This window comes from Macrobrachium rosenbergii, chromosome 2 (assembly GCF_040412425.1).
Source record: "Macrobrachium rosenbergii isolate ZJJX-2024 chromosome 2, ASM4041242v1, whole genome shotgun sequence".
NCBI classification, from domain to species: domain Eukaryota; kingdom Metazoa; phylum Arthropoda; class Malacostraca; order Decapoda; family Palaemonidae; genus Macrobrachium; species Macrobrachium rosenbergii.
Window position 1 is genome coordinate 30,429,657 of NC_089742.1, and position 19,036 is coordinate 30,448,692.

Below are 19,036 nucleotides of genomic sequence, written 5' to 3' on the forward strand. Positions count from 1 at the left end.
TGCAAACAGTTAGTGGTTCGGGTTAAGACGGAAATAGAGAGACCTTTCTCTAATTTTCTTGATCTAACCACCACCTAGATCTTCCTTGATAAGGTCGAGATTGGAAAGGAGAAGGAGTCTGGGCGTTTCCTGTTCCATTGCTCCCCTGAGGTAGAATTGAAGGGGCCTCATGTGAAATCTCCCCAGGGAGACAAACTTTCTATTGACGCCAGAGTTCCCAGGAGGCTCATCAAGCCTTTGCGAACAGGTATCCATATCCAGAAAGTTCTGGACTTTTGAGACAGTCCGAGATTCTTTGATCTGACGGAAAAGCCAGAAAAGGAACTGTTTCCAGTCTCATTCTAAATAGATCCTGGATTGTGAGGGAGATAGGTGAGACTTCTTCAATTGATTAGAAGTCCTAGCTTCTGTGTCAAGTCGAGTTGTTACCGTCCTCCAAGCACTGAGGCTGAGACTGGGAACGAAGGGAGCCAATCGTCGAGATAGAGAGAGATCTTTATTCCTCTGAGATGAAGAGCTTTGGCAACAGTGGACATAACTCTTGTGAATACCCGGGGGGCTGTGGACAGGCCGAAGCACAGAGTCCTGAACTGATAAGTCTTCTCCTGGAAAACGGCGAAGAAACTTCCTGACGCGGGATGGATCGAATGTGAGAACCCTGCAGATCTATTTCAATCCCGGACGAAGAGAATTGAGGACGGATTGCGTCAAATCTCCATCGAAAACTGGTTTTCTCCACTGTGGTTAGAGAGAACTCACGTCCAGGACTGGTCTCCAGCCGCCTGAGGCCTTTGGAACAAGAAAAAGGCGGTTGTAAAAGCCTGGAGAGTTGACTTCTTCCACGATCTCTATCGCTCCTTTTAAAAGCATGAGTCTACTTCCATCAGAACCGCAGCATTTTCTAAGTTGCTGGAATATGCTGTCAAAGCTAAAGGTTCTGTTGCAGAGGGGGCCTCTTGAGGAAGGGGATAGAATATCCTTCCTTTAGCACGGACGTGGTCCACTGGTCCGCTCCGATCTCCTCCCAAATTTGCCAGAACTGCTGAAGTCTGGCTCGACTAGTGCATGGAGGACATGCAGTGATCACTTTTACTTGAGGGTTTGATAGTCTTGGAGACAAATCTTGCTTTGCCCGGAAACGAGATACTGTGCGGGTGAGGGCCTGCCACGAAAGGGCTATCTTGATTAACTAGAGGGCGAGTTTGCGCTGGCAGAGAAGGTTGAGGAGCTTTTGGTTTCCAGTGGATTAGCCAAAGGTCCTGTGTGGACTTCTGAGTAAGGGATTTCGACACTTCGGCCACAAGTTCTTGAGGAAAAGGTACTTCTTATCCAGAGGTGCGAAAAGAAGAGCCGATCTTTGAGTCCTAGAAACTCCCGACGACAAAAAGAGCACCAAAGTTGTCGCTTAAGAACTCCTAACGTGAAGATGGAGGCTAACTCAGGCGCACTGTCACGAATCCCTTTATCTAAGCAGGACATAACAGAAGAGAAATCATCGAAATGCGCCGGAAAGACCAAAAGACTTTGCCTTCCCTGCAAAAGCGTAATAGTCAGTCCATAAAACTGATGACTTCCAAAACTCTGAAACGTTCTTCCAAAGGTGGTCCAACTCTGAAGGAGAAGAAAAAATCCGAGCAGAGTTCATGCCATGAAACGACCAGTAGAGTCAACGAGACTGGAGAAGTCTCCTGAGAGGCAAGCTCCCAGAGAGAAAACTTCCCCAGTGTCGTAGCAAGCCTTGTCTTAGTAGAAAGCTTGGAAGGAGGGAAGCCAAAGTGGTTTTCCCTGATCACGTTTGTCTTCCAACCAGGAGTTCATTTTCTTTAATGCCTTTTGGCTGAAATAGAAAGCACTAACTTCATAAGGAAGAGGTAGGAGCTTGAGTCTCTTGCGTACTGAGAGAGGGGAAGCTTGGTGCCAGGTGCAAAATCCTCAGGAAAATTATCAATAAAGAAGCAGAAGCTTCTTATAATCGAGCGAGAAAGTCTGGTTCGTCTTCAGGAAACTCTTCACAACTTCTTCCTCAGGCGAATAGGAGGAAAAACCTTTCGCTTGCACATACACATCTTGTGAAGGAGGGTAGGAGCCTGAATAAGAGCTTGAGGAGGAGCCTGAGCCTGGTGGGCGCCACAAGAGGAGCTGGACTGGCGCCACAAGAGGAGCCTGAACTGGCGCCACAAGAGGAGCCTGAACTGGCGCCACAAAGGGAGCCTGGGATGGCGCCTCACCTGGCGCTACCTGGGCGCTTGAGCCTGAGAGGGCGCTAAATCTTGAGGCGCCTGAGCCTGACTGGCGTCTGAGCCTGAGCCTGAACCAAGGAGGATCAAAGAGACACAGATCGAGGAGGAGCTTTTCGTGCTGGGCGCTCCGAGCTCGAGGCGAAGGAGGCGTCAAATACTTCAAGAAGGCTTAGCTGGAGAAGAACCCCAGGCCTTCGAGCCATCAGAATGCTTCCAATTTTCTTGTGCATCGCTCGAAGAAAGTCATGAGTGAGCGAGGATCCAACTGAGGGCGATGATCAGTAGAGCCAGGATCGTGATGAGGAAGAGCGCAAAAGCCACAATAGGCTTCACCGTGAAACCAAGGAGAAACACCGAGGCGGCTGGGCAACACCGAATGGGAAGTCTTATGCCCTCTTGCGCACATGAGCCTTGCGCCTGGGAGAAGACTCTTCTGGCGACGAAAATCTCTCGGACTCTCCCAAAAACTACAGGAAGGCTGTGATAAGCGAAATGGCTTCTTCTTCTGAACACAGCTGAAGGCGAAAGATTCCTGGACCTCTTCAATGGTCTGACTCGTCGAAAATCTCAGCCTCTAAGTGTTGAATCACTGGGCAGAAGAAAGACACTTCCTGTGAGTCGCCTTTCAAGGCGCTCTGAAACAGCCTGGGAAACAACAGGACTGTTAGGGGCGGCTGCTCGTGAGCAGACCCGCACTCGCCTCCCTTGGACTTTCAGCATGTCTTCTCCCAGGAGCAGGGGAGGCTTGACAGGAGGCTTGGTCTGGGAGAGCAGTAGGCCGAGCAACCACCTCCTCCACCACACTAACACTTTGCACTGCATAAATTATTCACAATATTTTGGAAAGAATCCATCACGATCATGAAGGGATTTCACGTGCGTAATATCCTCCATGGCGCCCACAATAAGGTTAAATCTGGCGTCCATCTGGACTTGATACTCCAGACACGATAACGGGTTCAGGGATATCAGAGTCAGGAATAGGAATATTAGTAGCCACAGGGATATTAATAGAAAGTTTCCTGCATAGCTAAAGGGAATTCGGTTTTCTGAGAGAGAGAAGAAGAACTTCTAGCTAAGCTTTCTGGCTCTATCTTTCTCAAACTTCTTTACATACTTAGATAGAGCCTTCCAATCTTTTCAGTCATGACACACATTCATCCACACTTCCTCTCATATGAACATTCCTGAGCCTCTACAAGCCACACAAATTGAATGAGGATCAAGACTGCCTTGATAACCCTCGTCTTACAGCCTTTGCTGCAAACCCTAAAGGTATAAGACCCAGAATCTGACATAATTATCAGAAAACCTGACTAAATAGGTGACAAAATAACTGGCAAAGCCGCAAACCAACAAAGAGTACTTCACCAGAGTGAAAACAGCTCGATGTGAGGCAGATACAATGAAATTTAAACAAGTACAGACAACAATGTGCTTGCGTGACGGCAAAATTATTCCTGAGCATGTTGGAATGGTTCTAGTACCCCAACAGAGGCAGGTAAGGCGATCACCCGATATTGGACTAGGCGCTGCCATGCGCGTTTAAATTTTGCGTGGCGTCAAAGACTAAAAGCTATATGTAACTAACAGGTAAGGTTGTATGTGTAAACTGATTTTATAGATTTTTCCAATAAATTTTTCCGTTAACCACAACAATCATTATTTACAATTGTCATTCCCGAACTAGCCAACACCTGTTTAATCAGTAACCCAAATCAATGCAAGTTGAGTATAAGTAATCTCAAATGTCAATCACATAAAATCATGTTTCCATTTTGAGGATTAAGAAATAACATGAAGATTAACTTCTTTGGTAGTGCCCGTGGAAAATATCCAGTAGGTTCAGGAAAAGGAGAGGTTTTTTAGACAGATACTAGAGGAACAACCGTCAACTCATCTAAAAGAGTTGGTTCAATTAAATCAGTCTCCTCTGCTAATTTGGAAGTATTAAGAACCTTTCAGAACTGGAATGAAAAGGATGTAACATTTAGTTCGATTTGAAGGTCAAGCCTACAATATTAAGTTAATTTAAATAGGTGAATAAGGAATTTTCTTTAACCTCTGTTTTCATCATCCCTGCACCAATTGTGCCAAATAATAGTAAGTTCATAATCTTATCAAACTAGAAGATTATCTAAAAGGTATACATAATAGCTCCCATCAAATGTTTAAGCTTAAAATATGAAAGAGAGATTTAGTGAAAAAATGAATTTCTGTTAATTTGTTCCTGAAAAAACAGAATCAGGTCTAGTAATCTGTCAAAGCATTCTCTCTCTGAGTATTAAAGGGTCTCTTGCTATTAGAATAATAATCATCAACCCAAATCTTTTCAAAGTCTTGTGGTCAGGATTTTTAATATAAAGCATCAGAGATGATGAAAAAACTGATCAGTTGCAATATGCAAAGAAGAATTTGGGAGTTTTGGCTATTTTAATTTGGAGAAAATCAAAGATATGGGGAAAATGGAATCTACCTGGAAAAAATCCATAAATGGAGGGGGTGAGAGGGTTTCCTTATGCAAATCGCTAGAGAGTTGTCTAATTTCCATGGAAATTTAACTCTTCCCAATGGCTCATTGAATTGTTAAAATGGGTACATTTGCTAATTTTTATCTTTACTGTGTGGCAGCTCAACTGTGACTTGCATGCATTGTCATGAGTTTGAATCAGGAAGAGTTAAAGAGTATGAATGATTTAAAAAGCTAATAAAGTATTAGGGAAATGAAGGTCAAGTTAAGAAGATTGATAGGGTCACCTAAGAATACCAATTTTGAGGAGAAGCTGTCTGTCCCCCTGGAAGAAGGAAACAGTCTCTTCCCCAATGATGAAGCCCACATCTAATTTAGTCGGAAGTGAACTAAAGTATGGAAGCTAATGGAAGTTCACAGTGGACCTGGTTCCTGAAAAAGCTTCCCAGACTCTTCTGTAAAGTTGTGAGGTTCTCTAAAAGGTAGCCCTGATACTTAAACCAGTTGTACCTTCCACCTCTAGAGATTGTAGCAATGGATGTCTGGAGAGATAGAAGAAAGAGGAATGTAATCGGTAGATCACATCTGATAAGACCCAGTTTTGGATCATTAACTTCAGCTTTAATAATGGTTTGCAATCTTTGGAGCACCTTCTAAAATATTAGTTCTGGGTAAATTCAAATAAAGCGGAAGGATGGCAGAAAGATGGATTAAACTTTTACAGCATCTGAATCTCAATGTGTTTCCCTATGAAATGAGGAAGATGGTATCAAAATTTAGAAAGCTGAAAAATATCGTTAATGATGAGGAAGTGGATTGGTCCATAGCATTAGATGGGTAGTGAGTGCTATGCCCCTTAAAAATAATGAAAGATCCCCTATAGCCATCTTAATGTTTTCCAATATTTAATGGGAAAGAAAGTTAAGTCTTCAAGCAGAGAGACTTCATGGAAAACAACCTGCCAGATTGAATGCAAGTTCAACCAGAGGTGTTGTAAATTTATCAAAAATTTGCTTCAAACAAAAATGCTGCAAGTTCTTTATTAAGATTACAAACAAAATGATCATGAATGAGTTCTTGTCTCCTTTTATTCTTAATGCAATTAGAATCATTTAATTGTATTTTCCCCATCTCTGTGAATGGAGGGCAAAACAGACATTAACACTGTGTTAGATATATAAGTAGGAATATGTTTGGCAAGGAAGGAAGGAAGATGATAGTTAAATTCTTCAGAAGTATGGAACTACTTTATCTTCACTGGAAGATGAAAATACAGTGAGGTAATTCATTTGCATTTCTCAGGTGAAATCTAAAGATTGGAAATGAGGTCAGCTATAGGAGGGGAGGAAAGGTGTTCCTTAAGTCTTGCAGGAAAAGATCAAGTTCTTGGGCTGAGTGAAAAACTAGACTCAAATCAGGTGACAAGGGATAATAAAAGTTCCCAACTGATGGAAAAAATGGCTCATGAATTTTGAAATTCCCAGGTTTGAAGCTAAAGAAAAAGAACCAAAGTTGGAGAGCAACAAGCCAGGCAATCGGGTTCCTAGGCTCATATCTGGCCTGGATCATAGTAAATGAAAAGGTCAAATCGGCAAAGGATCTCCAAGCAAGTATCCCATGGTTTTGAAGAAGAAATGCCTCTATGGGAAAAATCACTATTACATAATGCCAAAAATTTAAAATTTTGTAAGGCAATAATAAAATTGAAAGATTGAACAATTATATCGAAAACATATTGGTGATAAATGCAAAGAGAAATTATATTTAAAAACACCTGGTGAAGATGGTTCCAGGTGGATTATGGAGAGGGAACCCCTCCAGTTAAATGTGCAGGCGTAAGGTAGGATGGTGGAGGCTTAAAGGGGATGTAGATTGGCGTCTACAGGTAGCCTAGATTGGCGTAAATGTTAAACTTGAAAGTTATGTACATGTTAGATTTATTTTGATGGAGGAACTGCAGGATTTTTGGCAACAATTGGGGAAATTGAAAGGAACACCTCAAGTGGGAGAACAAGTAAGTTTTATATAAGTATCTAGTCCAGTATACAAAAGAAATGATATTTGTAGTAGGCTTTGTTCCTTTTCACATAGTTTAGATTATATGATATTCTCCAGCCTCGAAATTTATCTATTCTCAAACTTTTCTGATTATAACTACCCATTCAGCACAGCTGGATTGTTGTTTCCTGCCAGATTTTCTAGTGCAGTCGACTGAACATCTGTCTGAATCCGCTGCTATCAAACGTTTTTATCATTAAAATATCAGAATGTGTTTGTTCAAAACCTTACCCTTTCTCCTAGTTTCAATAATGTTTTGATTCTGTAATAATAACATTTTGGAAACAATTTCACTGTTGGAAGGTTCCTGGTTCCCTTACCTGTTTGGGACATCTCTTTTCTTTTTCACCCAATGCAGGTGATCTCCAGCAAGGTCAGTGACCTACTTTAAGGCTGGTGAGTTCTAGATGATCTGATACCACTTTTTGGACATTTTTAACTAGATCATGACCATAAGTCAAAGGGCCCAACCACTGACAATAATTGGGAGGTTGTAATGGTGAGCATAGGCTAACTGACTGGGGCGTATGTCTGTCAACCCAACAAAAAATGTCAAGTTTGGTTCTTGTCAACTCTAAATGTCTCTGAGTTTGCTCCGCCAACATTGGTCTGGTTTGTGCGTATGGCTGTCTGGGGAGGAGTCTTCAAAGGTGTGTCTTCACATCCAGTGGGTCTGAAAGGCTGGAAAGCCTCTCACAGAAGGTGACATCAGAAGAGCAATCAGAGCAAATTCTTCTGGAAAACAGTCCACAAAAGCCTCTCCCAATGACACAATTTGAAGTCAAAGAGAATCAACCTTGGCACAACAAATTTAGCCTCAGTTGTGCTACTTAAAACGAATGCTAGACAGTACCGCGACAGAAAGAAAAATCTGAATTTGAAAATGGAATGGTTCGATACTTTCATCCTGGCTAGTAAATTTGAGCCCTGACATGAGACTGACTCACTCTTACCCCAATCCCTATCAAACCATGATCTCAAAAGTTGAAATTCTGTCAGTTCGGAATACAGTTATATATATATCCTGACCTCTAAGCTCAATGAACAAACTGATGGCTTGAACTTCATGACTCCTCCTTCACGGAGAAGAAGCCAGAGAAGAGTTGGGCAGAGGAGACCATGCGTTCTTGAGATGCGAAGGCAGATTTACTGGAGGAGAAGGGCAAAACTGTGAAGGAGGGTTCAGGAAAGGTTGAGAGCACTTGAAAGTATCAAAGTATCTCAAGGGGCCCGAGAGGTTACTGAAAATCTGACAATGAGAATCCGCCCCCACAATGAAAAGTAATAGCCTTTAATTGTTGATGTCCGACATGAAATTTCCTTCTCGGATTGCCGCACATATGGATCTTCATCCTTGAGACATTTCCTCAATGGCTCACATAAGTATTCTGTGATCTTATCAACTCTGATGCAACCCATGGTCCGGACAGCTAAAGCTCTAATTAATGGGTTTGGGTCCTCACAATCCTGAGAAGATGCATTTTTAAAGCAAAAATCAGGGACACATAATATATTCACTTCTGAAACTACAAATAAAACTGATTTGTTCGTGAGTTACGTATAGAAGTGTGTTTAATAATCAAAAATAAGTTTTGTTCATACTTACCTGGCAGATATATATGGCTGTAGTCTCCGAAAGAGTCCGACAATTTCAAATTCGCGGCACAGTGGCTGGACAGGTGGTTAGTGCCATTCCCGCCGCTGGGAATTATCAAGAAACCATTCCCATTTCTTTGAGATTTTTCTAACATGCTGTCTCCTGAGGAGGAGGAGGGGAAGACAATATAAATATATATATCTGCCAGGTAGTATGAACAAACTTTATTTATCATTAAATATCATTTTGTTTCCATGAGACTTACCTGCCAGATATAGCTGAATACCACCTTTGGGAGGTAGGGCAGCCAAGAATAATGGGAAAAAACCAATTTATTGAGATAAAATTGTTTGGTTCATATCTGGTATGCGTAGCTGACTGAGTGGTTACTGTCACTGGCCTGCTTCTGCTTTACTAGAGACCCACAGGTAGTGACCACGATAGCTGGCGACTGCTGGATGATCTGTCAGGCGTGACACAATGTGACTAGATCATGGCCCATAATACCAGGACACTTTGGCATTACCAACCACCTAACCAGCACTTTGATTATGCAAAGATTGGGAAGACTGCCACCAGTCAGTCGGCCCATCAACCATAAAAAACACAATTAAAAAAGATAGGATCAGGATGGACCCCCTTGTCCCCAAGGTTGCTGAAGCAGCAACAGTGGTCCCAAAATAGCAATTTTCATTAGCTACCTTGACATCTCTTAAGAGTGTGAGGCAAACGCTGATTCAACCAAAATGCGCTGATAATATCACTGAGCGCCATATTTTTCTTGAAGCATGCCATGGAGTGGCGACTGCCCTCACCTCGTGGCGTTAACTCTCCAACAACTTGGGTTTCGCACAACTGAAGTGTGCGTCCTTAATGACGTCCCTAATGAAGAATGCGCCAATTGCGTTCTTCGACATAGGGGATTAACAGGATGTTTCACGACACCATAAAAAGTGTCGATGGACCTCGGGTCTGTGATTCTTCAGTAGTACTTGAGGCTCTAACTGGACACAGAACTCTCTCAGGATTCTGTCAAGCTAGTCTGCTAAACCTTTGTTTCAAGTGCTCTGTCCAAAGGGTTAGAAGACCTATCATTCTTAGCCAGGAACTTAGGGACAACGAGCAGACAGCATTGTGTTCCTTGATGCCCACAAAGCCTGAACTTCACTCACTCTCTTACGTCGCCAGAGCAATGAGGAAGACGTTTTCTAAGTAACATCGCCCTTAAGAGATGCATGAGTGGAAGGCTCAAAGGACAAACATTAAAACTTAGCACAACATCCAAATTCCAAGTAGGGAATAGGAAGACCTAGATGTTTAAAGATCTCAAGAGATCGTCGGAAATTATATTAGACAAAGCTAATCCTCTGTCTGAAAACAATGCGGCATGCTCCGATAACCTTGATAGTTAGGACTGCTAACGAGTTTTCTCTTAAAAGAAGAAAATCAGCTATTTGGCTCAAATGATAGAGGAAGAGGAAACTCCTTCTTCTTTCTGCCTTTGAAGGTCTGAAGGTTACTTTACCACTAGATATACCTTTAGATGAAGCTCTTCTGGCTCTAGCGATGGCCGTGCCCTCGCCAGAAAACCCCTCGCTCTGACCAATTTCGATAGTCTGAAAGAGTCAGGTTTGTGAGGAAGTTTAAGATATCTCGTGAAGTGGGTTTGTACCAAACAGATCTGCTCTCAAAGGTAAGGTCTGGGCATCACTAACCAGAAGAGAATCTCCACAGAAAACCATTTGGTTTAGAGGAAAAACAGCGGGATAGAGTCATCTCTTGTTCCTTGAGAGCCATGAACTTTGCGAAGCACTTCTCCCAAATTTTGAGGCAGGGGAAAAAGTAAACATCAGAAATGTCAATCCCAGGAAGAAGCCTTCTATCGCCACTGCTCCTGGGTCAGTACAGATAGGCAGTAGATGAGGGCCATGCTGTTCTTGAGGTCGTGAAAATCCTGGACAAGATGGCGACCCCCAAATTTCAAAAATGCCAGCGACCTCTGATGAAGGTCCATTCCGTTGGAAGGGGAGTTGCGCCAACAGAGCAGTCTGCTCGAACATTTTCTACCTCTGCAACCAAATCTTGTTGAGGATTGTAATGTACAGCCTAGAGCCCAAAGGATAATTTCTCTTACAAGGCTGAACAGGGAGCAAGTATTGTCCAGGTTGTTGTCGAACCTTGAACAGCGTGATTGTAAACTTGGACCTCGAAGACTTGGCCGGCTAAAGATGCTGCCAACTCTTTGATGTTGATGTGCCAGGACAGCTGTTGCCCTTTCCAGGTTCTGACACTTTCTCCCTCCCAGTGTTATCTTTAGCCGTTAGAAAGCGTCCGGAGAAAGCAACACTAGGTTGGGGCTCAGAAGCTTGAGGGAGATCCTCTCCCCAATTCCGTTGGATCGACCACCACAGATCCTCTTTATGGAGGAAGGATTCTCAATTTCTATCTTTTCCAAGTCTTCCCTTGTTCTTCAGTTCTCCAACAAAAGAACTGGAGAGGCCTGAAGATCTGCAGCCTTCCCCAGAGAAACAAACGCTACTCAGCGAGAAATGAGTCCCCAGCAGACTCATCCATTCCCTCACAGATGTTTCCTTTTCAAGAAGAGCCTACAGAGCTTTTTACAAAGACTTGCGTTCTTAGGCCGGAGCTATAAAAGCCGCTAAATCATCTGAATTCCCAGACACAATGGACTGAGAGGGGATCAGTTGCGATTTCTCCACAGATCAGAAATCGGGACTCCACTAGATCAAGTCAAATGAAGGTCCTCAGACACCCCCCGGCCGACGACGCTCAAGATCAACCAGTCGTCAGAAGTCTGTGAGATCCTGGCGTGCGACAGATAGAATCATGGGGCTGACTCGAGGCAAATGTGACAGCCACCATCTGGTATGTTCTTCCAGCCATCATGAGAAAACGTTCGTAAACACCTGATCGGACGAGCGGTGTTTTCAAGTAGTATGGCCGTTGTGCAGTCCAAAGCAGAGCCCTGACTGGTACGTCTTGTCCCCCCCAAGACAACCTGAATGCACTTGAGCAGCGGATGGTGGGCGTGGAAGTATGCATCTTGAAGATCCAAAGACACCATCAATCCCGGGATGAAGAAGCTCCTAAAATAGACTGAAACGTTTCATCTTGAACTTGTCCTTCCGGACCAAGTTGTTTAACCTGTTGACCCATCCAAGATCTCAGGTCCCAGCCTACTGAATGTTTAGGACTAAACAATCTGTTATAAATCCCGGGGATTTTGGTCAAGACTGTTCCACTGCTCTCCGCTCGAACATCTGTTCAGAAAGGTCAAATAATTTTCTGTTTGCAGGAAGGCAGTTGGGCAAAAACAAAAAGGCGGAAAACAGGAAGGAATCAAGTAACCTCTCTCTAACTTGGAGAGGGACATCTGCCCCTCACTCTTTTTCAGGCTTGAGCAAATGAAGCCTGGCTCCAACTGGCATCTGGAGATGAAGGGAGTCACTGCTACCTCTCTTGGGGTAACATTCCTTTCAGAAAAAACTCTCTCTCTCGTGGTACGGGTTTGGGTTGCCCGTGGAAGAGCCTCCTGAAATTTGAGCTTTCAGCTTTTACTTTTGATCTGAGACACGAGTGGCAAGCGTTCGCTGAGAGATGCAGTTTTGAGGACGAAGAGGTCTTGAGTGGCCTTTCCTGAAAATGGAGTTTTTGCCAGGTCTGGGGTATTTATTTGCTTGCCGTTACTGGGTTTGATGTTTTTATGACAGGAATGAAAAGCCAAAAAATGAAACAAAACTCTAGCTTTAAAGAGCTAAATGAAGCTAAATGGTCAGATCTGAACCATGGCTGAGGTTGTGGCATACGAAGCTATGGACAAGCTCCCCAGACTAATACGACTGACTGCCTTGGTGCCCTAGGCAGCCATTCCATCCAGTTTAAAAACTTCCACGTGCTTGAATCCTTTTGAGGTGCCATGATCAGTAAAGATGGAAATTTCATGGAAGAGGACAAGTACGATATCTACAATATCATTACTTTGAAAAATATGCCTTGACTATGATAGGTTACTGTTTTGCCCATATCTTCCCCTGTGTGCGAACTTTTACTCCACTTTTCCCGACAAAGTCGAGGGAATAGATGCAAAAAAAATCCAGAAGTTTTATTTGGTTCTTCTAGTCAAGACATCCAGTCTAAGACTTTCTTAAAACCTTCGAGGTAGAAGAGGACTTCTTCATTTGTTGAAAGTCAGGGAGATTTCAGATCACTGAGAAAAAGCCAACTCGATGATCAGAGGAAGAAGAAGAAGCGAAAGCAGTTTTCTCTTCCAAACAAATCCTTAAACAGACAAGGATGTCTGATAAATGGCGGGTCTTGGTGAAGGAACTTGTTTCTCGATTAGCGTCGTGGCGGGAACTCCTGGAACGGCAGAGTTTCTTCTTCCTCGGCATCGTATAGAAACATAAAAAATGAGGAAGGAGTCGATTAGCGTGTCATACTTGCGCGAGCCATGCTAATCTTCTCTGTATCACGTTTAAGTAGAAACATATCTGCGAAGCTTGAACAGAAGGACAGCAGATGGAAGTTGGTCATCAATGAAACAACTGCAGGCGTGGGCGTCAACACAAGACTTGAAGCTATCCGACGCGCGGGCGTCATGGCGTGACGCGCGAGAGCTCCGTGGCAAGTACTGAAGAGAGTCTGGCGTGGCGGTCGCGTCATGCTAGGCGGCGCCCGGCGTCAAGGTGAGAGGCCTTGAAGCGTGAGAAAGCGCCCGAAGAGCAAAGACGCTCCTGGCGCTAGACAAGAGAAAGGCCAACACCTCAACTCGGGAAGACGAATAGGAAGCCACTAAACACTCTCTCTAGACGACAGACGCTCTGTATCGTTCCTGAAGCGGAGACGAAAGGTTAAAGTCTGTACCTCTTAACAGGCAGATTCGAATCTTGAAAGGTTCATGAGAGCATCCAGCTGTTGTTGCAAACCCAACAAAATCTTACAGCGTTGGAGAAGCCACTCTCTGGAAGAAGGGCTGAACCTGGAGAGAAGGAAAGGGGCGAGAGGCGTATACTTCCTTCCACAGGAAAAAGCTCTGCCCTTGCCTTAAGCTAGCGACAGGGGGTCGAGTAGTGATCATTAGAAAAACACTTTATTCTCTTCTGCAGAGGAATATCCACGCAACTTTTCGGGAAGAGTACAAACGTCTAGAGGAAGAGGGCGTGGCGTCCTCTCTCTCTTCTCTTAAGAGGCGAGAGTCCAACCGAGCTCCAACCCCGTGGCGGGAGGACGTGTCGGAGGACGAGAAGCAATCCTTCAGGATCGTGCCCTGAGCACGATCCCTGGCAGCCTGGGTAGCGTCATCAGGGACCTGCAGAAGGGACGCCAGATCGGGTGGGAAGCCCCCGTAACCCTCATGCGACTTCGACATGCCCCTCCTGGTCCTGGGAGTTCGACAGAGGTCAGGCCTAGAGCATTATAGGGGCCGATCTGACGCCCCTCCACAACACTAGGGGCACTAGCACTAACACTATGCGTTTGAGTTGCATTCACTTTAGTTTTCAGAGCACGTGACTCCCTTTTTTGAGCCAGGGAATTTTATTGCACAACAAACTACCAGGTTTAAAGTAACACTAAATTAGGACTACAGCTAGTTACTAGCGTGAAAATCCCTGACCGACCAACCTAAAACACTCTGGAAGATTTTCATAAGCCTATCACGCTCAATTTAAGCATATAGGTTATATTACGCCACTCACCTCAGACAATCACACATTCATTACGATTATCATACAGCATTGAATACCTCTACATATCATACATAAAGTGAGGAACTATCAAAGTCTTGATAGCCTGCGCCTACATTGCCAAACCTACAGACCTACGATAGCTAGAAGTAGACATATATAATTATAAAAAGTCAAGCAAAATCAAAAACATTCCGGCGTATGCCAAGTCACAGATCAGTTGAATACAAAAAACAGCAAAATACTCAAATGACAAAATATTGAAAATCCAAAGCGGAGGAACTGACAAGCAGGTGTTGGCAGTCCAGCGACAGAGAAAATCTGAATAGAAAATGGGAATAGTTCTGATACCCGCCTCCCAAGCGGCGGGATTAAGGTACTAACCACCTGACAAACACTGCGTGTATGAGAGAATTTGATTCTGTGGATGAATACAGCTATATATATATCTGGCAGGTAAGTCTCATGAACAAATAAGCCTGTAAGTAACAAAAAAAAATAATTATCAATCACTTGACTGAACAGGCAATTCATTGTCTAATCATATATCGTCAGACCAATTTCAACTGAGCAAACTTAAAATACCTGGCAACTACAAATTATGCAACAATATATCGTAACACAATTACTTCTTGAATGAGATGACCTTCACCAGATGTACGCCTTACCTTGACAAAAGTATTTACAGCCATAATGGCCATGTCTGGCTGGGACTTGGCATAATTCATAAGGTATAAGTAAACAAGCTTCTTCAGTTCCAAATTGTCAGTCTGCATACAGTTAACAACATCAGGAAAAAGGGCTGACACATCCTTGCCTGATAAAATAAAAATACAAGTAAAAACTTACTATAAGGAATACTATGTAAGCTTCTTTCCTCAAAGTATTACTAACAGAAAGTGATAACTTGGATAAAATATCACAGAATATTTGTAATCTATTTTGGCTGAACTGAAGCTTCAAACTGAGTAAGGTGGGTGAGTGTCCCTTTGAATACTAAAGAAACTGGTTCAAGTTATGGATAAAATAAAGCAATTGCACCAATCAAAAGCTGAGGTTCACTGTAATGGAGCATTTCCTTTAGTAACTTCTCAGTTTCAAGAATATACCTGTAAAGAGTTTTCTGTGCATCCCTTTAACCTCTATACTGAAAAGCTTTGTAGACGCAAATAAATATTAGTAAAATATAAACATACACAGTGAGGGAGTGTAAATATAACACAGATCAATACTTCAGCAATTCTGTAATATTTTAATTACTTAAGACCAAAAGGTCCACCACAATGAAACCAAAACACAGCTACAGTATATCCAAAGAAACTCACCGACTGTCATAGATGCAATAACTTTCTTCACAGCTTCCTTCTTCTTCTCTTTTTTATCACTGTTTAATTCTGACTTAAGCTCAAAAATTTCACCCTTTTTGGTGGTTGTAAAATACTTTGAGTCTGTCATCTTGGGCCTCTTCTAATAACCAACTGAATCACTGGAAAGAAAATATAATTAGGAAAAAAGATAGAATACTAAGTTTCCACAAAGAACACAGCTTCTAGTCTATAACAACAGCCAGCGTCAACAAACACCACTCATGGCCTTACTAAGTACAGTAACCCCCGTACTCGCGTTCTCATGATTTGCAGACTCGCGCATTCGCGGGTTTCTCTGTGGAACATATCTAGCCATTATTCGCGGAAAATTCACCCATTCGCAGTATTTTTCACTGAGAAATATTCACTAATTACTGTATTTTCATATAATTTTCATGAATAAATGCACTTTTTTGTGATAAAACTATTAAAATACTCTGGTATATGCATTTTACAGGGTTTTCTGTGTTTAAACTATCAAAATGGGCAGTTCTAAGTGTTTTTAGAGGGGTTTTAAGTATTTGCAGATTTTTAGCTATTTATGGGGGACGATCCCCATGAATCAGAGGTTAGCTGTATAATATATAGCAGTTTTCTGTGCTTCAAAGTACTACAACTTTTCATTTTTTTTTTATCTTTTGTAAACTAGATATTCCAGACTTCTCACATGAGCAATCAGTTTATGGCACTTTCAAAAAATATCTAAGTGCACCAAATAAAATGATGTTAAAAAAAAATTAATTGTATCACTTCAACGGCGTAAGAAAAAATTAATATCTCATTTAACTAGTCTAACACTGTAATCGACACAGCACTGTACTGTATACTGTAAATTTAACATTAACTGCTAATTCTTGTCTAATGCTAACTAATATTTTTGGTTTAACAAGAAACCTAAAACTTAGCAACTTATCTGAATATTTACCAATAATAAAATATATACTCACTTCCTTATTTACAACATTTGCTAAAAGATTTAGCTTCCTGACACAAGTCTATGTAACTGACTGTGCATGATGCACAAGGAATAATATTTTTCAGTGGTCCCATACATAACAAAAACTATGAATAAATAAAACACTGTAAACCATTCACATGAAAAAAAGTTCAGAATGTGAAAAAGATTTCAGAAAGTCATACTGGTTACGGTTACAGCAATTTTCTTTTGGACTGTGAAAGGAATTTTAACAGTTAACTAACATATGTGAAAGGTTGAATGTGTACAACTAGTTTTACAAGTATACAGTATATCTGTTAATATTTTTCTTCAAAAGTCTATTATGCTCAACAAGTAGCCCACATCAGGCATGAAAAACCTTGGTTTAATTATACCCAGGTAAGTGAACTTTCAGCAGTATTTTGGGTTCATAATTTCTGGCAATTTCTCTATGAAAATGAGCAGGGTACGAACCACTATACTATTCAAATACTAAGGGTAAGCATTAAGCATAGCATATGTTGACAGAATCCACAGTCAGTTTGTCTTCCCAAGCTCAATGTGATTTAGTGTTCACACAAACGACCCATACAACTGTTACGCTTTTGTTTTTGGCATGTTTTATTACGACTATTGGTGTAATTTACCCCCTCCTTTTTTTTTTATCCTCCAAAAGCCATGGGTTACCAAATTAGTCCCAAATTAGCCTAACTGTTAGATGTAGGGTAAAGGAATACAAAAATAAGCATTGATCCTTTTCCATATTTCCCTGACCAAAATTGGTGTAAAGCGTAAAATTAAACTTAAAAATACTCTAGCAATTTACACTCTAGTAAATGCTTAATGTTACAGAGAATTGGCACTTAGTTTGGCCAGTAAAATACTTCAGAGCAAAAAACATTTTTTGAAAGCTTAGGCTAGGCTAGACTTAGGGCTCAAAACCTCGCTAAAACAAACTACGGTTTCCTCATAAAAATCAATCTCAAATTCACATAAAACAAATGGGAATGCAATATAGAAATACAACTGTTACTATTCCGCATCTAAATGTTATTATATACCTTACCTGAAGGCTATGTTAATAGCCTAATGATGAACCTTAGGCTATTCATATGGAACGAGATCACGGGGGCCATTGACTTGAAATTCAAGCTTCCAAAGAAAATGGTGTTCATTAGGGAGAAGAGAGAGGTGGTGAAAGGAAGTAGAGAAAGGAAATAGAGAAAGACGAGATCTAGAGAAAGGAGAAGAAAGAGGTGGTGAAAGGAAGTAGAGAAAGGAAATAGAGAGAGACGAGATCTAGAGAAAGGAAATAGAGAAAGACGGGATCTCACTTATTAAAAAATTAAATTAAATTAATAAATAGATAAAAAAATGCATTTAAATACAAGGAGAATACTGTTATAGGCTACAAACTTAAACACCTAGCTAGGATGGTTACGTTATTACCGAATGCTTTAACGTTTTCATTGGCTATAACGACAACGAATCTCAAAATCGTTAAGAAACGATTAACATTTATATTGAAAGAAGCTACACTCGGTTACGTCAAGATTTTCACCTACGATTTGACCAGGCCTATGCTAGGAAGTATTTCCATAGGCCTTCAAGACCCTACAATCTCAAGAGGTTCCCTCAGTTTATTCTCCTACAAATTCCTTTAAATTCTCTCAGATTATCTCGGAGAAGCAAACACAAACACTCCTGTACGAAAAGAAAACATCAGTGAAAATATATACAAGGTATAACTGTTAATTTACCGAAATAGGGCCCGGTATAGGTGAAAAGTCTCCTCCCATCGACTTCTGTCACAATTGTTGACGTTTAGATGGCGCTGAGGTCATCTAGCACCCACTGAAGGGAGTGTTACACCCCCGTGGCCTACCCACTGAAAGTATTTACAGTAAAGTAGAGTGTCTTTCAGAACTCAATAAATGTACCCAAAATACCAATTATATAGCAAAATAAAGCATAAGAATACATAATAATATATCATTATTGATACAATTGTTGGCGTTTGGGTGGCGCTGAGGTCAAAGAGCATCCACTGAAGGAAGTGTTTACAGTAAAGTAGAGTGTCTTTCAAAACTCAATAAATGTACCCAAAATACCAATTATATAGCAAAATAAAGCATAAAAATGCATAATAATATATCATTATTGATACAATTGTTGGCGTTTGGGTGGCGCTGAGGTCAAAGAGCATCCACTGAAGGAAGTGTGACACCCCGTGGACGGTGGCCAACCCATCGAAAGTATTAAAATAGAGTTACTTTCAAAACTCATTAAATTAACTCTAAAATACTTACAATAAAGCAAAATTATGTATAAAAATGCCTATTAATGATATAATCAACTATCAAAAATTCTTTTTACAACGAAATAGTCCATGTGACCCCATGGCCCACCCATCAAAAGTAGATAAACTAGGATAGAGTTTCTTTTAAATACTCAGTAAATTAACTCTAAAATACCAATAATAAAGAAGGAATTAGCATAAAGTTAGTATAAATAATATAATTACATATAAAAATTTCTTTTACAAAAAATGTCAAGCTATGAAAATTCCAGATATTACTGGCCGAGAGAATCTCAAGTTAATCGTGACCATAATGAAGCAAAAATTAAGAATAAAAATACATGCAACTATTTCATTCATATA

At 41.4% G+C, this 19,036-nt stretch overlaps 1 protein-coding gene and 1 non-coding gene across 2 annotated transcripts in view; both read right to left on the reverse strand.

Moving 5' to 3' along the window:
- AP-1-2beta (adaptor protein complex 1/2, beta subunit) overlaps positions 1 to 18,285 on the reverse strand; it is a 36,011-nt gene extending 17,726 nt beyond the window's left edge. The window contains exons 1-6 of the mRNA XM_067110455.1: positions 18,135 to 18,285; positions 15,396 to 15,556; positions 14,739 to 14,887; positions 8,079 to 8,235; positions 7,851 to 7,936; positions 4,052 to 4,102 (exon numbers count right to left, since the gene is read on the reverse strand). Of these exons, the coding sequence (XP_066966556.1) occupies positions 4,052 to 4,102; positions 7,851 to 7,936; positions 8,079 to 8,235; positions 14,739 to 14,887; positions 15,396 to 15,525 (573 nt within the window). The 5' untranslated portion in view covers positions 15,526 to 15,556; positions 18,135 to 18,285. The remainder of the gene's footprint in view (positions 1 to 4,051; positions 4,103 to 7,850; positions 7,937 to 8,078; positions 8,236 to 14,738; positions 14,888 to 15,395; positions 15,557 to 18,134) is intronic.
- Positions 12,792 to 12,893, reverse strand: LOC136850231 (U6 spliceosomal RNA). The gene has a single exon (XR_010856587.1). It is a non-coding gene; the product is annotated as a U6 spliceosomal RNA (small nuclear RNA).
- Positions 18,286 to 19,036: the final 751 nt, after the last annotated feature.